General features: G+C 37.0%; 1 protein-coding gene across 2 annotated transcripts in view; it reads right to left on the bottom strand.

Annotated features, from left to right (window-relative positions):
• Positions 1–20,526, bottom strand: part of TRIM24 (tripartite motif containing 24) — a 91,920-nt gene that overhangs the window by 50,727 nt on the left and 20,667 nt on the right. For both annotated transcript variants that reach the window (XM_082846278.1, XM_082846277.1), the window contains exon 2: positions 2,598–2,716. In XM_082846278.1, coding sequence (XP_082702404.1) covers positions 2,598–2,716 — 119 coding nt within the window. The remainder of the gene's footprint in view (positions 1–2,597; positions 2,717–20,526) is intronic.

The raw sequence follows: 20,526 nt of genomic DNA, 5'->3' as shown, positions 1-20,526 counted from the left end.
TAGGACTCAAATGGAGAGATCAAGGGGAAAACTGGCAACAGAAGGAGCTGGTGGCAAGGCAGGGGCCAGATCAAGAAGGATCATGTGACAATTTTGGTCTTTGTCTCAGAAGTCTCCTAAAAGCTTTCAAGTAAGTAAGTGACATGGCCAGATGTGCATTTTTAAAATCACTGTCCCTGCAATGTAGAGAAGAGATTAGAAAAAGGGCAAGTGCTTCTGCACAGAGATAGGTAGGAGCCCTTTGCAGTGGTAGAAGTGGAGATGAATGAAGGAGATTTGGGAAGTAAAACTGACTGGTTTGGAGGACGCACTGGTTATGAAATGAAGAAGAGATAGCACCTTTTCTTCCAGCTTATATAACTGTGTAGATGGTGGCACTATTCTCTGAGAACAGGTATTAAGGTTACACAACACATAAGCAGTCCTCATGGTATCATTTGTGGATGGGAAAAAAATTTTTCCCCTCAGTCAGTGGTTTATATTAGCCAAATTCCAAATACCTGGATAATATTTCCATAAACCAAAACCTGCCCTTTCTCAGTTCTTGTCTTCTACCTTTCTAACATCTTTTGATGCCACTGACTCTTACTTCCTAGAAGTCATCTGGATTCCTTAACCCTTCCAGATTCTCTTATCTCCCAGATTGCCTCTCTGGACCCCACCACTACTGTTTCTCCTCTGATTCTGTAGATTTTTGTTAGGTCTAGGGATTGGTCTCACCTACTCCCTTGGCTTCAACTATCACCTCTATAAGTATGTCACCTAAAACTTAATCTCCACATTATGCGGCAAAAGGAGTATGGGATTTCTATACATAATGTTAAGGAAGGACCTCTAATATAAAAAGTAAAAGTAAAAAAGCAAAGTGTTAAAGCATATCATACCACTGCTTATCTAGGAAAGATGAGGATGGGATGGGATGACTTATTTGCTTAAATCTTAAAAATAACATAAAATCACTTAGATTATAAAATAATATTAAAAGTGTAAGGATAAAACATAAAAGAAATTAAATGGTTAGCTATAAGGTAGAGAAAAAAATAAGGTAGAGGGGTAGGTAAGATGGAGATAGAAGTTTGAGTTCTCTGAATATACTCTGTTTCATAGATTTTTATTTTGGAACCAGTATATGAATGTTCTATATGTAGTTAAACAAATTTCAAATTAAAAAAAAAACTAAAACCCTAAACAAAAGCAAAATGAAACTAATGAACCTGCCTATCAAGTGGGTGGCTTAACCATACAGAGAAGAATTACTTATTTCAAGTAACTTTAAAACATGATGATTTGATTGAATATCGCCAGTACATACATATAGTAATTATTGTCTCCTTGTTTTCTGTTTTGACAGAGATAATGCTATAATCTCCATTTTCAGTACCAACTCCATTCTTCTATACTCTTACTCTGCAAGGCTCAATTATGCTTAATGAGCTGGCTCCACATTAGATTCTAGCAATAGGTGGTGCTGGAGGAAGACTGCAATGCCAGAGGAAAAAGGGACTTGATTGTCTTAGTTGGCTTCCTATTTGCTTGAGTTTTCTGTGAACATCTACAATGCTAGATTCAACTTCAAAATGTCAATATATACTTGTTATATTTTCCCTTCCTCTCTTTTTAAAATAGAAAGTATCTGTTAAAATCATTCTCCTGAAAGTCCTAGAAAAATGACCAACTCAATGGTGATGAGCACCCCTAGTATCCATATTGTGCTCTCTAAATACCATTTCAGACTAAAAGGAACCAAGGCTCCTAGGAGAACCAACCACCTGCTGGTTCCAGGAGTAGAACAGAAAATGAACAATATCTTGTCAAAATAGAAAGCAAGGGAGATAACAGTGACACTGCGATTGTATCAGAAGGGTTCGGGAATCCTCACTGCCAAGATGGCACAAATTGAGCACCAATAAGGATAACTACAACACATTTTATGTTAAAAATCCATGAGTTCATAACAATAAACACACATACACACCACTCATTAGTCACCTCTGAAGAATGCTAAGAAACTAAGTCACTACTCTAATAATTAGCAACTAAAGGGAAAGAATCAAGCATTTAACCACCTTTCCTGTATAACCTAAGAATAGAAGAAGGAAGCTTTTTTTTCTCTTCCAGTTGAGAAATAAAGAGGAATGACAGAATGAAAATGTCACCATTTTTCAAAGTCCTAATGAAATATGGAATTTTGGCAGTGCTCATTAACGCCATTAACATCAGGAAAAAGACAACCAGACATCATAAGCTTCCTGCTTGAAATACACACAGACATATGGATGAAAGTATTCTTATGAAACAGCCTCTACATTTTTATCACCAGTTTACACAAAATACAGGAGACAGGGAAGCATGTTAAATGACTTAAGGAGAGGTCAGCAGAATTCAGAATAAGGTTAACTCTACTGGACTAACAACCCAGTTTATCCAGCAAATATGTTAAAAGGAAGGAAAAAGAAAGCCAAGCAAGGTGAAGGGGGTATCTGAAATTAATTAAAAGATATGTTTGAGACAAACCTACCAAATGCATGGTAAGCTCTCCAGCATTTCAGGCTGCCTCATTAAGAGGAGGCAAAAGATTCAAGACTTAATACACTTACCTGATTAGACTTTTCTACTGTACTGCTGGGAACCTCAGTAGTGTCCTTCACAAAAAAATTATCTATGATGTGTCTCTCGGCACATTCTTGGCTGCAAACTGGACATCGAATGACTCCCACTGGGAAAGACAAAATTGTGTTCTAAGTTGTTTTTGGTTAAATTCAAGTATAACTGACATAACATTAAAATTAGTTTAAGGTGTACAACGTAATGATTTGGTATTTGTATTTATCACAAAATGATCACCACAAAAATTCAGTTAACATCTGTCACCATGAACAATTACAACTTTTTTTTTCTGGTGGTGAGAACTTTTAAGATCCACTCCTCTAGCTACTTTCAAATATACAATACAGTATTCCTAACTATAGTCACCATGCTGTACATTACATCCCCATGACTTACTCATTTTATAACTGGAAATTTCTACCTTTTGCCCCTTTTCACCCATTTCGCCCCACCCCCACCCCCACTTTAGGCAACCACCAATTCTGTTCTTTATATCCATGAGCTCACATTCTAAGTTTTAATACAAACATACTGAGTCCTAACCCAACACATCTCATCCAAACTGTGAATGGATTCTGTGAATGTCCACTCTCTTCAAATTCATACCTATTACTTAACACAAAGCAATTCAATTTATGTATATATAGGGGTTTTAGATGCGTGTGTGCACCCACACATGTGTGTATACATGTGGTGTGTATGTGTCCCACACTAGTATATTAAATGATGAATAAATGCTCATAATTTTAAATGAGATAACCTTCCAAATAAATATCCTTTTGACTATTCTTTTTATTGTTTAGCAACTTCTCTCACAGTGTTTTTCAAATAGAGATGTGCAGAATCATATGGAGACTTTAAAAGAATGAGAGTTCTGGTTCTCTCTGGACCTATGGAATCAGGATTTCTGAAAGTGGAACACAGACATACCCATTTTGTTTATGTTTGTTTTTGTTCTGAATCTCGATTCAGAAACACCAATCTGCTTCCTTTAACAGGTGCAAATAGCGTTCCTTTTGGGGGGGGGGGGGCGTGAATCTTTCATAGTGATTGGTAAAAACAATAAATAATTAATAATTGTGAATGAATTAAAATCTAAATTTTTAATTAAATTAAAAATTTTAATATAAACTTGATGCAGTAATTTGTACCAAGGAGACTGCAGTAAGGTCCCCAGATACATTTTTTTCAAAATGAAATGCATAAGAATGAACACAAAGTAATCCAAAGGTCAATTTCATTTGTATATACAAGCAATAAACAAACATTTTAATTAAAAAAACTATTTTACAATAGCAACAAAGAAAAGTACTTAGTAGTAAATTTTTTTAAATGTATAAGGCCATTGTGTAGAAAAATATTAAGCTATATTTAGAATCATTAAAAAAAAAATCTAAGTAATGAAAACACCATGTTCTTGATGGTAAAGATGCCAGTTCTCCCCAGACATGTCTATACATTCAATGCAGTTTTTAATAATAATACCAACAGGGATTGCAATAGAGTTTTGACAAGCTGGGGGAACATGTCTAACAATTCAGACAGTAAACATATAAAGCTATGGTAATTAAGATGGTGTGATATTTATGAAAGGATAAACAAAAATGGAACAGAATATACGTACCAGAAACACAAGACAGATGTGGCACTAGAAATTGGTGGAAAAGGGGTGCTATAGTTTGCTACAGTGGGAGAAAGATGAAATCAGATCTCTCCTTAATTCAAACAATAATTCTCCAAGTGGGGAAAGCAGGGTGGGTGGGATGAACCGGGAGATTGGGATGGACATACATACACTAATATGTATAAAATAGATAACTGGTAAGAAACTGTTGTATAAAAAAATAAATAAAATTCAAAAAAATTCTTTTGGATAGGATAGATTAAGAACTTTAAAACTTTCAAGAGGAAATACAGGAGAGTATCTGTGTAACCTTAGAGTTGGAATAAATTTCTCAATCAAGAAACAAAGAGCAATGGGCGTCCCTGGTGGCGCAGTGGTTGAGAGTCCGCCTGCTGATGCAGGGGACACAGGTTCGTGCCCTGGTCCGGGAAGATCCCACATGCCACGGAGCGGCTGGGCCCGTGAGCCATGGCCGCTGAAGCTGCATGTCAGGAGCCTGTGCTCCGCAACGGGAGAGGCCACAACAGTGAGAGGCCCGCGTACCGCAAAAAAAAAAAAAAAAAAAGAAAAAAAAAGAAAGAAACAAAGAGCAAGGGCATAAGAGAAAGATGAGTAAGTTCAGTAAAGTTAAGAACTACAGTTAGACAAACGATTACCATGAAGAAAGTGAGAAGATAAGCCCCTGATTGGGAGAAGATATACCTGACACATAGCACTGACAAGAAATTAGTAATTAAAATCTGTAAAAATGTGACAATGCATTTCACAAAATAGAAAGATTGAGTAAACATGTTTTTCCTTATTCCATATAAGTACAGCTAAAGATTCTAGACAGTCTACATAAAACTGAGAAAGGTAGACAGGAGGCAGACTGTCTAGAGACCTCAGGACCCAAGGAATGACAATGGTGAACAGTTCACTGGGTTTTCTTTTAGCCTCATATATGCCAAAGTAGGTGCTCATGAAGCTACCATCTCAGAAATATCAACAGGTGTAAACAAAGAAAAGTCCACAAAAGCCTGTTCCCTCTATCCAGAGGACAGGAAAAGGGCAGCCTGGCAAGAAAGAAAACTACTCCAGCAAAACACCACAGAAAAAAATGTGCTTCCTCTCCCACCAACAAAGACCCAAGGGGAAGCCTAGACTTCTACCCTGGCCAAGCAGAAACCAGGTGCCCCAACCATCTCCTGCTGGCTGTGTCAGAGAAGCCTGGTGGGGAGTTAGGGCTTTGGTCCTTACTGGGTGGTAATGAGGCCCCCAGCAGTGTCAGTGGAGACTATGTGAGGAGCCTGAAGCTTGTAACTCCAGGACAGTAATGAGGTACCCCTCCCCCTCCATGCTGAAGGGTAGTGGAAAGTCTGGACTTTTATCGCTATTTACCAGTAACCTCCCTCGCCCCTATATCCCCACTCCTTAGATGTGTCAATGAAGAACACATGGGAAGCAGTAAGTAGGCACCCATACCCCTACTAGCCAGGGAGGTATCAACAGAGGCCTGGTGGGAGCATCAACTTCCACACCATTGACCAGTAAGGAGGAGGGCCTCTCTCTCAGGATATCAAAGGATGCAGCAAGGGGAACTCAGACTTCAACCTTTACCTCACAGGAGGCAGGAAATAATAAATATAAGAGCAGAAGTGAATGAAATTGAAAACTGAAAAGTCAATTCAACAAAAAGCTCGTTATTCAAAAAGGTCAATAAAATTAACAAACCTCCAGCAAGACTGACAAAGACAAAGGAGAAGACACAACTTACCAAACATAAAGAATAAAAATGGGGATATCACTATAGACCATACAGACAGCAAAAGAATGACAGAGAAATATTAACACTACTCACACAAAATGACAATATAAGTAAAATGGACCAATTCCTCAAAAGGCACAAACAAATATGAAATAATTTGAACAGCCTTTTAACTACATGGAAATCGGCTCTAAACAAAATGAAATACTAACAAACATGTATATTGTATGCTGAAAACTACAAAATTAAGAAATCAAAAAAGATCTAAATATATGGAGAGACAACGTTCATGGATAGAGATAACTAATGTAGTAAAGAGGTCAATTCTTAATATGATCTACCAGTTTAACAGAATTCCTAATACAAACCCAACAAAATTTTTTTGTAGATATAGACAATATTGTTTTAATATTTATATTAAAAGGCAAATGAAGGACTTCCCTGTGGCACAGTGGTTAAGAATCTGCCTGCCAATGCAGGGGACACGGGTTCGATCCTTGGTCTGCGGAGCAACTAAGCCTATGTGCCACAACTACTAAGCCCACAGGTCACAACTACTGAAGCCTGCGCGCTCTAGGCCCTCATGCCGCAACTACTGAGCCTGCATGCCTAGAGCACGTGCTCCACAACAAGAGAAGCCACCGTAATGAGAAGCCCGCACACCACAATGAAGAGTAGCACCTGCTCGCTGTAACTAGAGAAAGCCCATGCGCAGCAACAAAGACCCAACGCAGCCATAAATAAATAAATAGCAAATGCATTATAATAGCTGAATCGATAATGGAAAGAAGAATAAAGTGGAGGAATCACTCTATCCAATTTCAAGGCTTATATAGCAACAGTAATCAGGAATGCCTGTTATTGACCAAAGAATAGACACACAGATGAATGAAATAGAATAGAGACCTGAAACAGACCTATACAAGTAGGGCCAACTGATTTCTGACAGAGGTGCAAAAGCATCTTTATACTGATTAAGTCCAAAATGCTGATGAGAGATATACTGTGTTCATGGATTGGAAGACTCATCACAGTAAAGATGTCAATTCTCCCCAAATTGATCTATAGGCTAGTGTATTCCTATCAAAATCCTAGCTAGATCTCTTTGTAAATACAGACAAGATTATTCCAAGACTTATGTGGAAAAGGAAAGGAACTAGCATAGCTAAAGCAAGTCCGGAAAAAGAAAAATATCGTGAGAAGACTCACTATCCAATCTTAAGACTTACATATAGTGAGTTAGACAGGGTAGTATTGGCAGTATACATGCACAGATGAATGGAACAGTATACAGCACCCAGAAATACACCCACACAAGTAAGCCCAGCTGATTTTGGACAAAAAGTATGAGAATGATTCATTGGAAGAAGGAAAGACTTTTCAACAAATTGTTGAAACAACAGGATATTCATAGGCAAAAACTGGACTTCAAACTAACCTTCACATTTTATATAAAAATTAACTCAAAGTGGGTCAGATTTAAATATAAAACATAAAACTATAAAATCTTTGGAAGAAAACAGGAGAAAATCTTAAGGACGTAGGACTTGCTGAAGGTCTTAGACATATCAAAGACAATCCATAAAAGAAAAATACGGATGAATCTGATTTCATCAAAATTTAAGACTTTTGCTCTGCAAAAGACCTATAAAAAAGATGAAAAAACAAGCTACACACTGGGAGAAAATACTTGCAAACCACAGATCTGATGAAGGATTCATATCTACAATACATAAAGAACTCTCAAAACTCAAAAAAACAAAAACCCAATTAGAAAATGGGCAAAAGACATGAAGAGACATTTCATCAATAAGGATATGCACATGGCAAATAAGCACATGATAAGATGTTCCACATCACTAGCCATCAGGTAAATAAATGCAAATTAAGATCATGATGGGATACCAGCACAAAGCTATTAAAACAGCTAAAATAAAAAGTAGTGACAATGCCAAATGCTGACAAAAAATGTGGAGGTATTAGATCTCTTATATGTTCCCACTGGGAATGTAAAATAATAGAGCCACTGTGGAAAACAGTTGGGCAGTTTCTTCAAAAAGCTAAACATAACATTTATCATATGAATCAGCAATCTCATTCCTGGGCAGAAATAAACTGAGGTTCACACAAAAATCTGAACACAAATATTGTAATTCAGTGTTATTCATATTAGCCCAAAACTTGAAACAACCTAAATCTCTGTAAATAAGTTAATGGTTAAATAAACTGTGGTACATCCATACCATGGGATAACAGTCACCAATCAAAGGGAACTAATTATTGATATATGCAACAAACTGGATGGATCTTAAGAGCATTAGTGTTTTTTAAAAAGCCAATTTCCAAAGGTCTTATGAATGATCCACTTACATAACATTCTCAAAATGACAAGATTATAGAGATGGGAAACAGACTACTACTTTCCCTGAAATTAGGGACAATGGGGTGTGGGGAGAGAGGGTAGGTTTGACTATAAAGGGGTAACAAGAGGAAGAGCTTTGGTGATGGAATAGTTCTGCGTCTTGATTGTGACGTTATATGAATCTACACATGTGATAAAGTTGCATTACAACTATACTCACTGGGCTTCCTTGGTGGCGCAGTGGTTGAGAGTCCGCCTGCCAAATGCAGGGGACACGGGTTCGTGGCCCGGTCCGGGAAGATCCCACATGCCACGGAGCAGCTGGGCCCGTGAGCCATGGCCGCTGAGCCTGTGCGTCTGGAGCCTGTGCTCCGCAACAGGAGAGGCCACAACAGTGAGAGGCCCATGTACCGCAAAAAAAAAAAAAACCCACACACACACACAAAAACACTATACTCACTATTGTAACAATGTTAATTTCCTGGTTTTGATATTGCACTGTAATTATATAAGAAGTAATCAATGGAAAAAACTGGGTACAAAGGATCTCTCTGTAACTTCCCATGAATCTATTATTATTTCAAAATAGTTAAAAAAAACTAAAAACATTTATTTAGTGCTCTCCTTATATGTACTGCTTTATCCTCATACAAATGAGGAAATGGAGATCAGAGAATCTGATTAACTTGACCAAGGTCACCCAGTAGTGGAGCTGTGATTTGAACCCATGGCTGACTGACCCCAGAGTGCAGTGTACTACCACACTTTACAAAAATGTCTTAGAAAGCCATGGGTTCACAGATTGCATCATTTTGACAGATAGGATATTAGTCCACGAATTAAGGATCCCATTTGTTGTAAAATGGATGGCTAGTGGGAAGCTGCTGCATAGCACAGGGAGATCAGCTGGATGCTTTGTGAAGCCTAGAGGGGTGGGATAGGGAGGGTGGGAGGGAGGCTCAAGAGGGAGGGGATATGGGGATATATGTATACATATAGCTGATTCACTTTGTTGTACAGCAGAAACTAACACCATTGTAAAGCAATTATACTCTAATAAAGACATTAAAAAAAAGGAAAGAATCCCATTTATGTATGGTGGTGAGTTTGACCTAAATGAATTTAAACCCAAATAAATGCTAGCTCAACAATACTTTGTTACCCAGAAAAAGTTAGTGGGAAAATGTAATTTCTGTTCCAGTCTGAGCACATTTAAAGTTCCTCTATACAGACTGGTGGAGATCAGCATCTGGAATATATCCTTCTAGAAATTAGAGTGATTAAAATCTGATTAACTAAAGAAAAGTAATTCTGTGGGAAGTGTGTAGATATTTTCTTCAATCATTCATCACTGTGTACTTAATGGCCATGGTTGGTTTTTTCTATTATTTAGTGGGTTGAAAAAATTTTAAATGGTGCATAGCCTCCTTTAAGTCTGTTTTCAAATGTTACCTTTGATGATGCCTGCACCCCCATCCACCTTCCTGCACCACAGATTCCCCTAATCCTGCTCTAATTCTTTTCTCTCTGGCAGTTATCCTTCAGTTTCATTTATTTATATTTATTGTTTATTGTCTGACTATCCCAAGTAAAATGTAAATTGTCTGGTTAGTTCACAGATATTCCAAAGCACCTAAACATGTACCTGGCACATAGCAGTACTCAATAAATATTTGGTGAATGAGTGAATGAACTCCCTTAGTGATGCACACACCTTGTGATCCACAGTTTCACCATGGAGAAACTCTTCAGCATCAGGAAACATGCTCAACAATGTTCATAGCACCATTTTTCAGAAAAGTCCACAACTAGAAACAATCCAAATGTCCATCAACAGAACAAAAATACTGTGGTATATTCAAATAATAGAACACTATACAGCAATAAAATCAATGCATGTAAATTACAGATGGCTGAATCCTCAAAAATATGTTAAGTGAAGAAAGTCCCAGAAGAATATGTATTATACTCTATCAAAGTTCAAAAATAATATATAAGAAAGCATATATAGCTGATAAACTATAAAGAAAAACAAGGGAATGATTAACACAAAATTCTGGATAGTGGCTAGGCTATGCCTAGGATGGAGGAAAGAATAAGCAGCTCCCCTCCAATACTAATTTCAAGCCCATCTATCTTTCCTGAACCAAACCATTTCGAAGGCCTAAGAGCACATGGAGATAAACAGGTTGCAAGCCAATGAAACCTCATGCCCAGTCTAGGGTTAAAAGAGAGCCTGAGGACTAGTAAGCAGCTACTCAGCTCTAGTGCATTAAGTATTATCCCCATTTTACAGATCAGGAAACTGAGCACCATGACTTGCCTGTGGTCATTCAACTACTAACTGGCAATTCTGGAATTTGAATTCTGCATACACATCTTATGTACATTCTACATGGAAACTATTTAAATAAAAAGGATATAGTATGGACTTTAAAGCTATATAGACCTATATTATTCCTCTTTATTGACTGTTCTATATCCCCTAAACAATCTTTCTGAGCCTCTATTTCCTCTTCTGTAAAGTAACAGTACATGATAATCATGATAATGGTTACCATATTGAGAATTATTGTGCTCCGGTTATAGTGCTAAGTATTCCATGCTCAACAGAACAAATTTGAGGCAGAACTGTTATAAGGATTATATTAATAAATGTATAAAAAGGGCCTAACGATGTTGGGCTGGTACCTGGTAAACCTGTACATCATACTCTATGCCCCCAATTAAAATCAGGTAACAGTTGACTCCTTCTGAAAGGACCAGCACAACCTCACCTACCTCATTCCCTCAAATCATCTACTAAGACTTACACAAATGAACTCTGAGTCATAGAGGTACCTCAGCCTAACAAGGAACAATGAGGCCAAACGTTGGTAAATCTCAAATTTGCATCTTTACCCATACTTCATTCCCAAGCTCAAGATGTACCTTGTCAGTAGAAGAAAAAATAAGGCACTGCATATTATACAGTAAATACCTGAATGACTATATGAAGAAAGTGATTCTTTGACACACTATCCTGGAAAGGGTAGGGATACTGCAGAAACATAATAAAGTTCCCATTTTTGAAAAGGGAAAATTTGAAATCGGAAAGGCAAGCAGGGAGTCAACTTTAATTCAAGAGAAATAGTAAAGCAAACAGACTAGTACAAATGCTACAAATTGCTTCTCTTTGCTATTGCCAGAATATGTGCTGGTAACAAGCTAAACAAGGAAATCAACTATTTATTAATCAAGTTGAAAGAGCTAACAATTCAGTATTATATTTATCTGTATTTTAAAGGAAAAGGACTGTTGAAGTTATATGTAAGTTTCTGCGCTTGCCAAAAGAAATCATGAAAGATGTTTAATTATAAGGTCATAAAAACATGACTGATATAAGAGATTAATGATAGATCATAAATTACACATTTATAAAAGTAGATGGACTTAAACTTACTAGGATCTGGTTTTATTCTTTTTATTCTACGAATTAAACATTTACAGTTTTGGGGCTTTGAGATGTAAATATGATTTGCTATCTCCTTTGTGAAGTTTTAGTGTCTAAACCTAAGCACAATGCAGGGCTTATGCTTTGAAATTAAGTACTAGGAATGGCTGGCAACTCTTTGCCCATCTCCATAAAAGAGACGTATGTGGCTTCAAAGCCTCTTATTACACACTGTGGATCACAGACATAAGTGAGTTGAAGGATAGGACCATGAGATGGAGCACCACAAGTCAGGCAACTATATTTCAACATACATGGGAGAAAAACGAGAAGATCTATATAATGCAAAATAGTGCTCTGTCCATGGTCCTGTCAATACCATTGATGGCTTGCTACTTAAGCATATGGGTGTGAATATAACAAAAGACCCAATTAGATGCTACCTACAAGAAACCCAATTTAAATACACACACAGGTTTAAAAAAATGAAAGGATGGAAATAGATACACATTCAAATAATAAGCATATGAAACCCTGAGGACTTTATAATAGTATCAGACAGAGCAGACAATGGAACTAGAACTATTACCAGATATAAAGTGTGGACAGTGTGTAATGATAAACAGCTTGATTCCTCACCAAGACATATAATCCTAAATGCTCAAGTACCTAATTAACATGTTAGAACACATCATGTAAAAACGGATACAGCTCTAAAGAGAAACAGACAGATCCACATGATAGTTGGAGATTTCAAGTCTCCTCTCAGTAATCAATAGAGCAACAGAAAATCAGTAAAGACATAAAAGACTTGAACAGAAGAATCAAATAACTTGATCCAATTGATGTTTAAAGAACACCTAATGTTAGCAGAATACATATTCTTAAAGTGTGAATGGAATATTCACCAAGATATAACATACGCTGGGCAATAATCCAAGTATGGGTTAAAAGAACTAAAAACACACAAAATATGTTCCAAGAGTACAATGAGATAAACTTAGAAATCAGTAACAGAGAGAACTGGAAAACCCCCGAATATTTGGAAACTGAACAACTTACTTCCAACCAACCTGTGTGTTGATGAAGAAAGGTCTAAAAACCAATGGTCTAAGCATTCTCCTCCAGAAGCCAGAAGAGCAAATCAATCCACCAAAAAAAGTAGAAGGAAGGAAATTATAAGGAGCAGAATACAATGAAGAAGAAAGAAAATGGCAATAAAGAAAAAAAAAATCAATGAAACCAAAGCCAGTTCTTGGGGGTGGGGGAAAAATTAATAAACCTCTAGCTAGACTGATCGAGGAAAAAGAAAAAACACAACCAAAACCAAAAGTGAAAGAGGCCATTTCTACAGATTCCATGGAGCTTAAAAAAGTATGGGAATATTGTCAACTTGACTAAATGTGTTGATACTTTAAAAGAAACAATTATCAGAATCTTCTCAAGAAGAAACAGAAAACTTGAATATATCAATTAAAGCAATTGAATTCGTACTTAAAACCTGTCCCATAAAGAAAAGTCTAGACCTAAAAGGGACCACTGGATCCCATCAAACATTTAAAGATAATACTAACTCTAAACAATTCTTTTAGAAAATAGAGGAGGGACACTTCCCATCTTGTTTTATAAGGCCAGTATTACCCTGATATTAAAATCAAGGAAAGAAAAGTCCAGACCAATATCTCATTAATGAAATATCAGAAAATCAAATTCAGAATGCATAAAATTGATAATACATCAGTTAAGTAGGGTTTATTACAGAAGTGAAGGGTTGGTTGAGCATTCAAATCAATTGAAGTAATTCACTATATTAACAAAATAAAGGAGAAAAGCCATATGATCATCTTTGAAAATTTCAACACTCATGGAAGATTTAAAAAAAAACCTCTCAGCAACCTAGAAATAGAATGAAACTTCCTCAACCTGATAAAGACCATGTATGAAAATCCTACACCTAACATATTTAATGATGAAATGCTTTCTGGTGTGATTTGGAAGAAGGCAAGGGTATCCACTCTCACAACTTCTATTCCAAGCTGTTTTAGTGTCTTTAGATAAAGGAATAATATTTTCAGTTTTAAAAGTTTACTTTTTTATTTTGGAATATAATTATTTTTGAATATGTAAAATATTTACATGGTTCAAAAGTCAAAAACTATATTAGAAAGTATACCAGATTTCACTCCCATCCCTATCCCTCTTATCCATTTCATTCCATCTACCCCACTTCCTATAGGTAAGCATTTTTATTAAACCATGTTTGTGGTTTATCCTTCTAAGTTAACTTTATTTTTCTGTCCATAGCAGTTCTTTTTGCAAAAATACTTTTTTTCAAACACAAAAACTAGCAAACTACTATATACAAAATATATAGCATCTTCTATGGAGTATTCTTACCTAACAAGGTTTAACATGAATTTAATCAACTACACTACTAGTGGAGAGGAACGACTTAAAAAGCCTATGAGGGAACACCACACAAATCCAGAATGCAAAATATTTTATAATCTAACTGACTGGTTCTCTCCACCAAGTACAAATTATAGAAATGAAGATAGAAGAGGGAACTATTCTAGATTAAGAAAGACTTAAGAAACATGATATCCAAATATCATGCTGTATAGCTAATCCTTGACTGGATTCTGGTTTGAACAAAACAGCTTAAAGGACATTTTTGGGGGGTAAATGTGAAGATGGACTTGTACTAGAACACTAGGAAATAATAGCTATTTTAGTTGTCCATCCATGCTAATAACGATATTGGGAGTATCAAGGTTACTTTCCTTATTTTTTGGAGATGCAAGTTAAACTATTTAAGGATGAAATGCCAAATCTGTGATTTACTTTAAAGTAGCAAAAATGGCAGCAAAGGATGTTGTTAAAAAAATGGCAGCTTGCGGGTTGATCTCTCTACCAAAACAGCCAGTAAGCTGGAAAAAACTATCAGAATCAACTATTCCAGAACTTTGAAACTGGTTCAGACATTTACAGCAATCAGGAAAGAGCTTAATGAAGGAAGCGGCTGCTGTACTTTGGTAAGAGGGCTGCTTGCTTGAACCAGCTACCATGCCCAATTCCTTAATTCTGCTGCAAAGTGGGGACAATAGCCCACATCCCTGAAGTGGCTGGCTAGTGCCAGGTGCACAGGATCTTGAACTCAAAAATTAGGGGATTATGTGATTTAGTTAGCATGGGGGTTCCCTGAGGGTCAGCTGAGACGCTTGGCTTTATTCAGCTCCCCTGGGCTGCAGTTGTTTCCCTGGCAGCACATATCAGAACATTTAAAGAGGTATACACACTTTTAAATCTACACATTTGGGGCTTCCCTGGTGGCACAGTGGTTAAGAATCTGCCTGCCAATGCAGGGGACACGGGTTTGAGCCCTGGTCTGGGAAGATCCCACATGCCGTGGAACAACTAAGCCCATGCACCACAACTACTGAGCCTGCACTCTAGAGCCCGTGAGCCACAACTACTGAGCCCACGTGCCACAACTACTGAAGCCCGCGCACCTAGAGCCTGTGTTCTGCAACGAGAAGCCACCGCAATGAGAAGCCAGCGCACCGCAACAAAGAGTAGCCCTCACTTGCCACAACTAGAGAAAGCCCGCATGCAGCAATGAAGACCCAACGCAGCCAAAGATAAATAAATAAATAAATCTACACATTTAAAGAAACCTCTAAGAGGTCGTAGGCTGAGATAACAGGTCAGTAACACACATAAGAAGGAAGGCTTTGCAAAAGTAGTTTCAAAGAAAAATGAACAGAATTTGAGGGACCTGTGAGATACCATCAAACATACCAACATACAAATCATGGCAGTCCCAGAAGAAGAGAGAGAGAAAAGGGCAAGGAAAAAAATATTTGAAGAAATAATGACTAAAAACTTCCTAAATTTGATGAAAGACATGAATATACATGTCTAAGAGACTCAACAAACTCCGAGCAAGATAAACTCAAAAAGATCTTGTTTATTATGGTAACTCTAGAACTCTTAATTTTCCCACTCCTCAGGGATTGCTGAGTTTTGCTCATTGATTGCCAGAGCAGTCCATTTGTGACTTTTCCAAACTATTTTGCAAAGTGTGTATGAATTCCTAGTGAGTGTGGTCATTGAAGTTTCTGTTCCATGCTATCTGGTAGCCAGCCAGTAACCTGACAAAGATGTCCTTAAATGTCTGGATCCAAAAGGGGAGAGAGTTACCATCTCTATATCTCAGCAAATGACAGAGTGCAGCCCTCTAGCCCTAAAGGATCTGTGAGACTGACCAAAACATACAACCCCCAATTTTTGGAGCCCTCTTATCAAAGAGCAGCAGCCTCTCCCTTCATCAAGCACTCCCCTGGTTCTTTCAAGTGTTTGATCAAGGTCCAGAGTCTGAAATAGTTCATTCTGGTAATTTTTTCCAGTATTTTTTAAAATTGTTTCAGTGGAGGAACTGACACCTAGAGAAGTGCACATAACTCTAAAGAAAACTTCATACAAGTAATATAAAAAAGGAAAATCATAGGCCACCTCTCTCATAAACGTAGAAGCAAAAATCATAACATATTAGCTAACCAAGTTCTGCAATGCAAAAAAGGATAATATAACATCACTAAGTAGCCTTCTGCCTGGGAATGCAATTATTCTATTATTAGAAAATTAAATCTCAGAATTCACCACATAATAAAGAAAAAAATTATCCTCACTGGATGAAGTGTTTGATTAAAAAAAATTTATTCACAATTAAGGAAAAAAACAAAAACCGAAAACCTTTTGTGGATATTAGGAATAAATGAGGTGGTGTAAGGCCTATATATTGTGCTGTCTCAATTCTGGAAGAATTGGGATAGCCTAACTGCAAGTATCCCTCCCCATTCTACTACCACAGATAAGATTCCCTAACAAACAATTACTCCTTTATCAAAGGGACCAGACAGTTTCTGCTTACCCTTAAATAGTGGGTTTCAGTTCCTGGCCAGCTTACAGAATTATTCAAACAAGCCAACCACATCCTCCTGTGGGAACCAGGGGGCACCCTACTTTCATAATAGTGCATACAAAGCCTGCCTCCCACAGTACCTGGTTGTTCACTCTGTCCCTGTGTGGCCTTGCATGGCATGCAGTGGCCTCCTCCCTAGGGCTGTGAGTATATGTGACTAATACACTACTGTCCATCTCATTCGTCTAGGGTTAGGGCCATTCTTATGATGGGAGTCCTTCCCTCACCAATGGAATAAAGAATAGGCTATTAAAACCATATATTATATGTTTAATAAGTTAAAATAACACCTATAATCTTATAAAAGATATCTATAAAATCTCTATAGCAAACCTTATATTTAAAAGTTTTCTCTGTGAGATCAGGAATAAGACAATGGTACCACTGATACCACTTTAATCCAACAGTGTACTGGAGATTTTAGACAGCACAGTTAAGCAAGAAAAAGAAAAGGTTTAAGGATTGGAAATGATGAAATAAAAAGTGTTGTTATTCACAGATGATATGACTATATACGTAGAAAAGCCAAACAAAGTTATAGAGAAATTACTAGATTTAGTAAGATTCAACAAAGTTACTGAAAAGAAATCCACATTTAAAACACATTTGTATTTATATTTACCAGGAACAAAAAGGTAAAAATGAAGTTAAAATAGGACACCATTTACAACAGCATCAAAAACTATCAAATACCTAGGAAAAATCCTAAGAATATGTGTGCAAAATCCCTACAGGAACAATTATAAGTGTTTAATGAGCCACTAAAAAATATATAAGAGATATACCACAGCTGTGGATTAGAAAACTCAACATTACAAACATATAAATTCTCCCCAAACTGAAACAATTTTCCACAATCAATATCCTATCAAGTTTTTTGTGGAACTTGAAACTGGACTGTAAAATTCATATGATAATTCAAACAGCTAAAAATATTCAAAAGATGTTTCTGAAGAATAACAACAAACGGTGGGAGGGGAGGTTTACACAAGGATCTGTTTTACCTGCTATCAAAACCTATTGTAAAGGGGCTTCCCTGGTGGCGCAGTGGTTAAGAATCTGCCTGCCAATGCAGGGAACATGGGTTCGAGCTCTGGTCCGGGAAGATCCCACATGCCACGGAGCAACTAAGCCCGCGAGCCACAACTACTGAGCCTGCGCTCTAGAGCCCGCGAGCCACAACTTCTGAAGCCTGCGCACTTAGGGCCCGTGCTCCGCATCAAGAGAAGTCACTGCAATGAGAAGCCTGCACACCACAATGAAGAGTAGCCCCCGCTCTCCGCAACTAGAGAAAGCCTGCACACAGCACGAAGACCCAACGCAGCCCAAAAAAACAAACAAAAAACACACAGGTTTTTAAAAACCTATTGTAAAGACCTATTCAGAAAGTGTGGCAATGCTTGGGGGAGTGACAAGTAGACAAAAAGATCAGAATTGGCTGAGAAACAAGTACTGAGAAACAGACTCATGCATATATAAATACCTAATAACTGATAGGGATGGCAGTGCATTAGGGAAAGGATGGTATTTTCAGCAATGGTGCTGGGGCAGTTGGTAAAAAAATGAAACTAGACTCCACCCACTTGTCATATGTACAAATCAACTGCAGATGAACCAGAAACCTAAATGTGAAGGGCAAAACTATAGAACTTTTAAAAGAAAACAGGAAAATAATTTCGTTACTTTGGGATATGGAAAGATTCTTAAAACAACAACCACAAAGGAGGATTCATTAAGTTTGGTTGGGAATTCCCTGGTGGTCCAGTGGTTAAGACTCCATGCTTTCACTGCTGAGGGTCCAGTCAATCAATCAATCAATCAATCACGGTCTTGGTTAAAAGACCCTATAAAAAAGACAAACAGAATGGGAGAAGGTATCTAGAATGTTAAAGAACTCCTATTAAAATTAAAATAAACAACTCAATATAAAGATGGGACAGAGACTTGAACAAGCACTTCACAATAGCTGAAATCCAAATGGTCAATATGCGTATCAGACCCAGAGAAGTTAACAAGAAACATCCATCAGATTGCCAAAAAATAAAAAGAACGATAACACCAAACGCTGGTGAGCATCCACATCTCAGCCAACAGGAACACAGGTTAGCTGCTGGTGGGTATTTGAAGGTTGGTAAAAGTTAAATTGACTATTTGCACACCCCATGACCCAGAATTCTGCTTTTCAGTAAAACAAAACAAAACAAAACTCAGGACTCCTATATATGAACAGCAGGATACATTAACAGGAATGTTAATAGCTGCATTGCTTTAAAAAGTCCAAAATGGGCAACATTTCAAATGCCCAGCAACAACAGAAAAGTTGTGATATATTTGTATAATGTATTATTACACAACATTAAAAATGAATGAGCTATAGCTATATGCAATAACATGTATGACCCCTTCAATGCTTAATGAAAATAGCAAGAAATGAAATGAAATATAACAATATTGTTCTTTTTACACAAAGTCCCCAACAGGCTAAATTATATTTACCATAAAGTAAATGAAGGAAGTGATTAACATAAACGGGCAAATCGACTCCATCTACGGGACGGGAAGGGGTGATGAAAAAGTGACACACAAGGAACTTCTGGGGTACTGGCAATGTTCATTTCTTTATCTGGGTGGTAGTTACATGAGTGTTCACTTAAACTGTTAACTGCACATGTGTTTTCTTCACAACTTTAAGAAGTTTAAAAGTCCTAATTTGGGCAGGGGTGGAACCTATTCAACAAAACTGAGAAGGCAGCAAGAACAGTTCGGAAGTAGCTGAAAGGACCCTAAGAAACAGAGAAGGCCTGAACTAAGAGGATAAAAAGAAGGGAACAAGATTCTTGACAGATGTAAAAAGGGAAGTTGACAGAATCTGTCTGGGAGGGTAGCTTTAAAAAGTCAAGGAAGAAGTTTTAACTTTTAGCTTAGTACTTTTAAACACATTGAACATATAGGAAAAGAACATATAAATAATGAACACTTCCACAATCAAATTAAATATTATTTAAACAAGTTGACTTTTACTAACTACTGCCATAGGTATGATTTTAAGAGAATTTTTTCTACTTTTAAAATAATTTAATTTGCCCTGACTTATCATATGCTTTCCAGTTTTTTCTTTAATTCTACTAATACATGACACCAAGTACTTTTTAAATTACTGTATAAGAGTTATTATAAAAAACAGGAGTCCCCTGTCCAACTGTACAATGGAAGATGATGGATAAGCCCCCATCCAAAACTCCCTCTTTATCATCCTAACATTTATTTCTATTAGTTTTCCATTAAATCAAACCATTATGAGCCTTTACTAATATTCACAACTGAGCCACAGAACATATTACATTTATATTTCCTTTCTCAAACAATTTTGTTCATAGTAATTAACAGTTCCTACATTTTACAATTCGCTTAGTTTTTAGGTATTCATCACTAAATCACCCCACACTTTCCAACAAATCCCTTTCAATATGTTCAAGTGTATCAAGTGGTCTTTGAACTTTACTTTCGTTTACTCAAGATGTGTCCTTCTCTGAGAAGTCCTTACTCCAGCTCCAGTCTTCCTCAAGCCTGCTGCAAGCTGCTATCCTGGACTTTCCTTCACCATTATCCTGCAAATTCCTTTGTCTGATGACATTAACATAGTTATCTGTTTGCTTTAATACCAATGAAATAGAAAGTTTCCAAGTAACTATACCAGGATAATAACTAAAAACAAGCCACAAAATGAAATATAAAATTTATTTTTCTGCTTAGGGAAATCGCATACTCG

The sequence above is a fragment of the Leucopleurus acutus genome (assembly GCF_964270905.1).
Source record: "Leucopleurus acutus genome assembly, chromosome: 9".
Classification (NCBI taxonomy): domain Eukaryota; kingdom Metazoa; phylum Chordata; class Mammalia; order Artiodactyla; family Delphinidae; genus Leucopleurus; species Leucopleurus acutus.
Note: the sequence above shows the minus strand (reverse complement) of the source record. Positions and strands in the feature narration are given on the sequence as shown.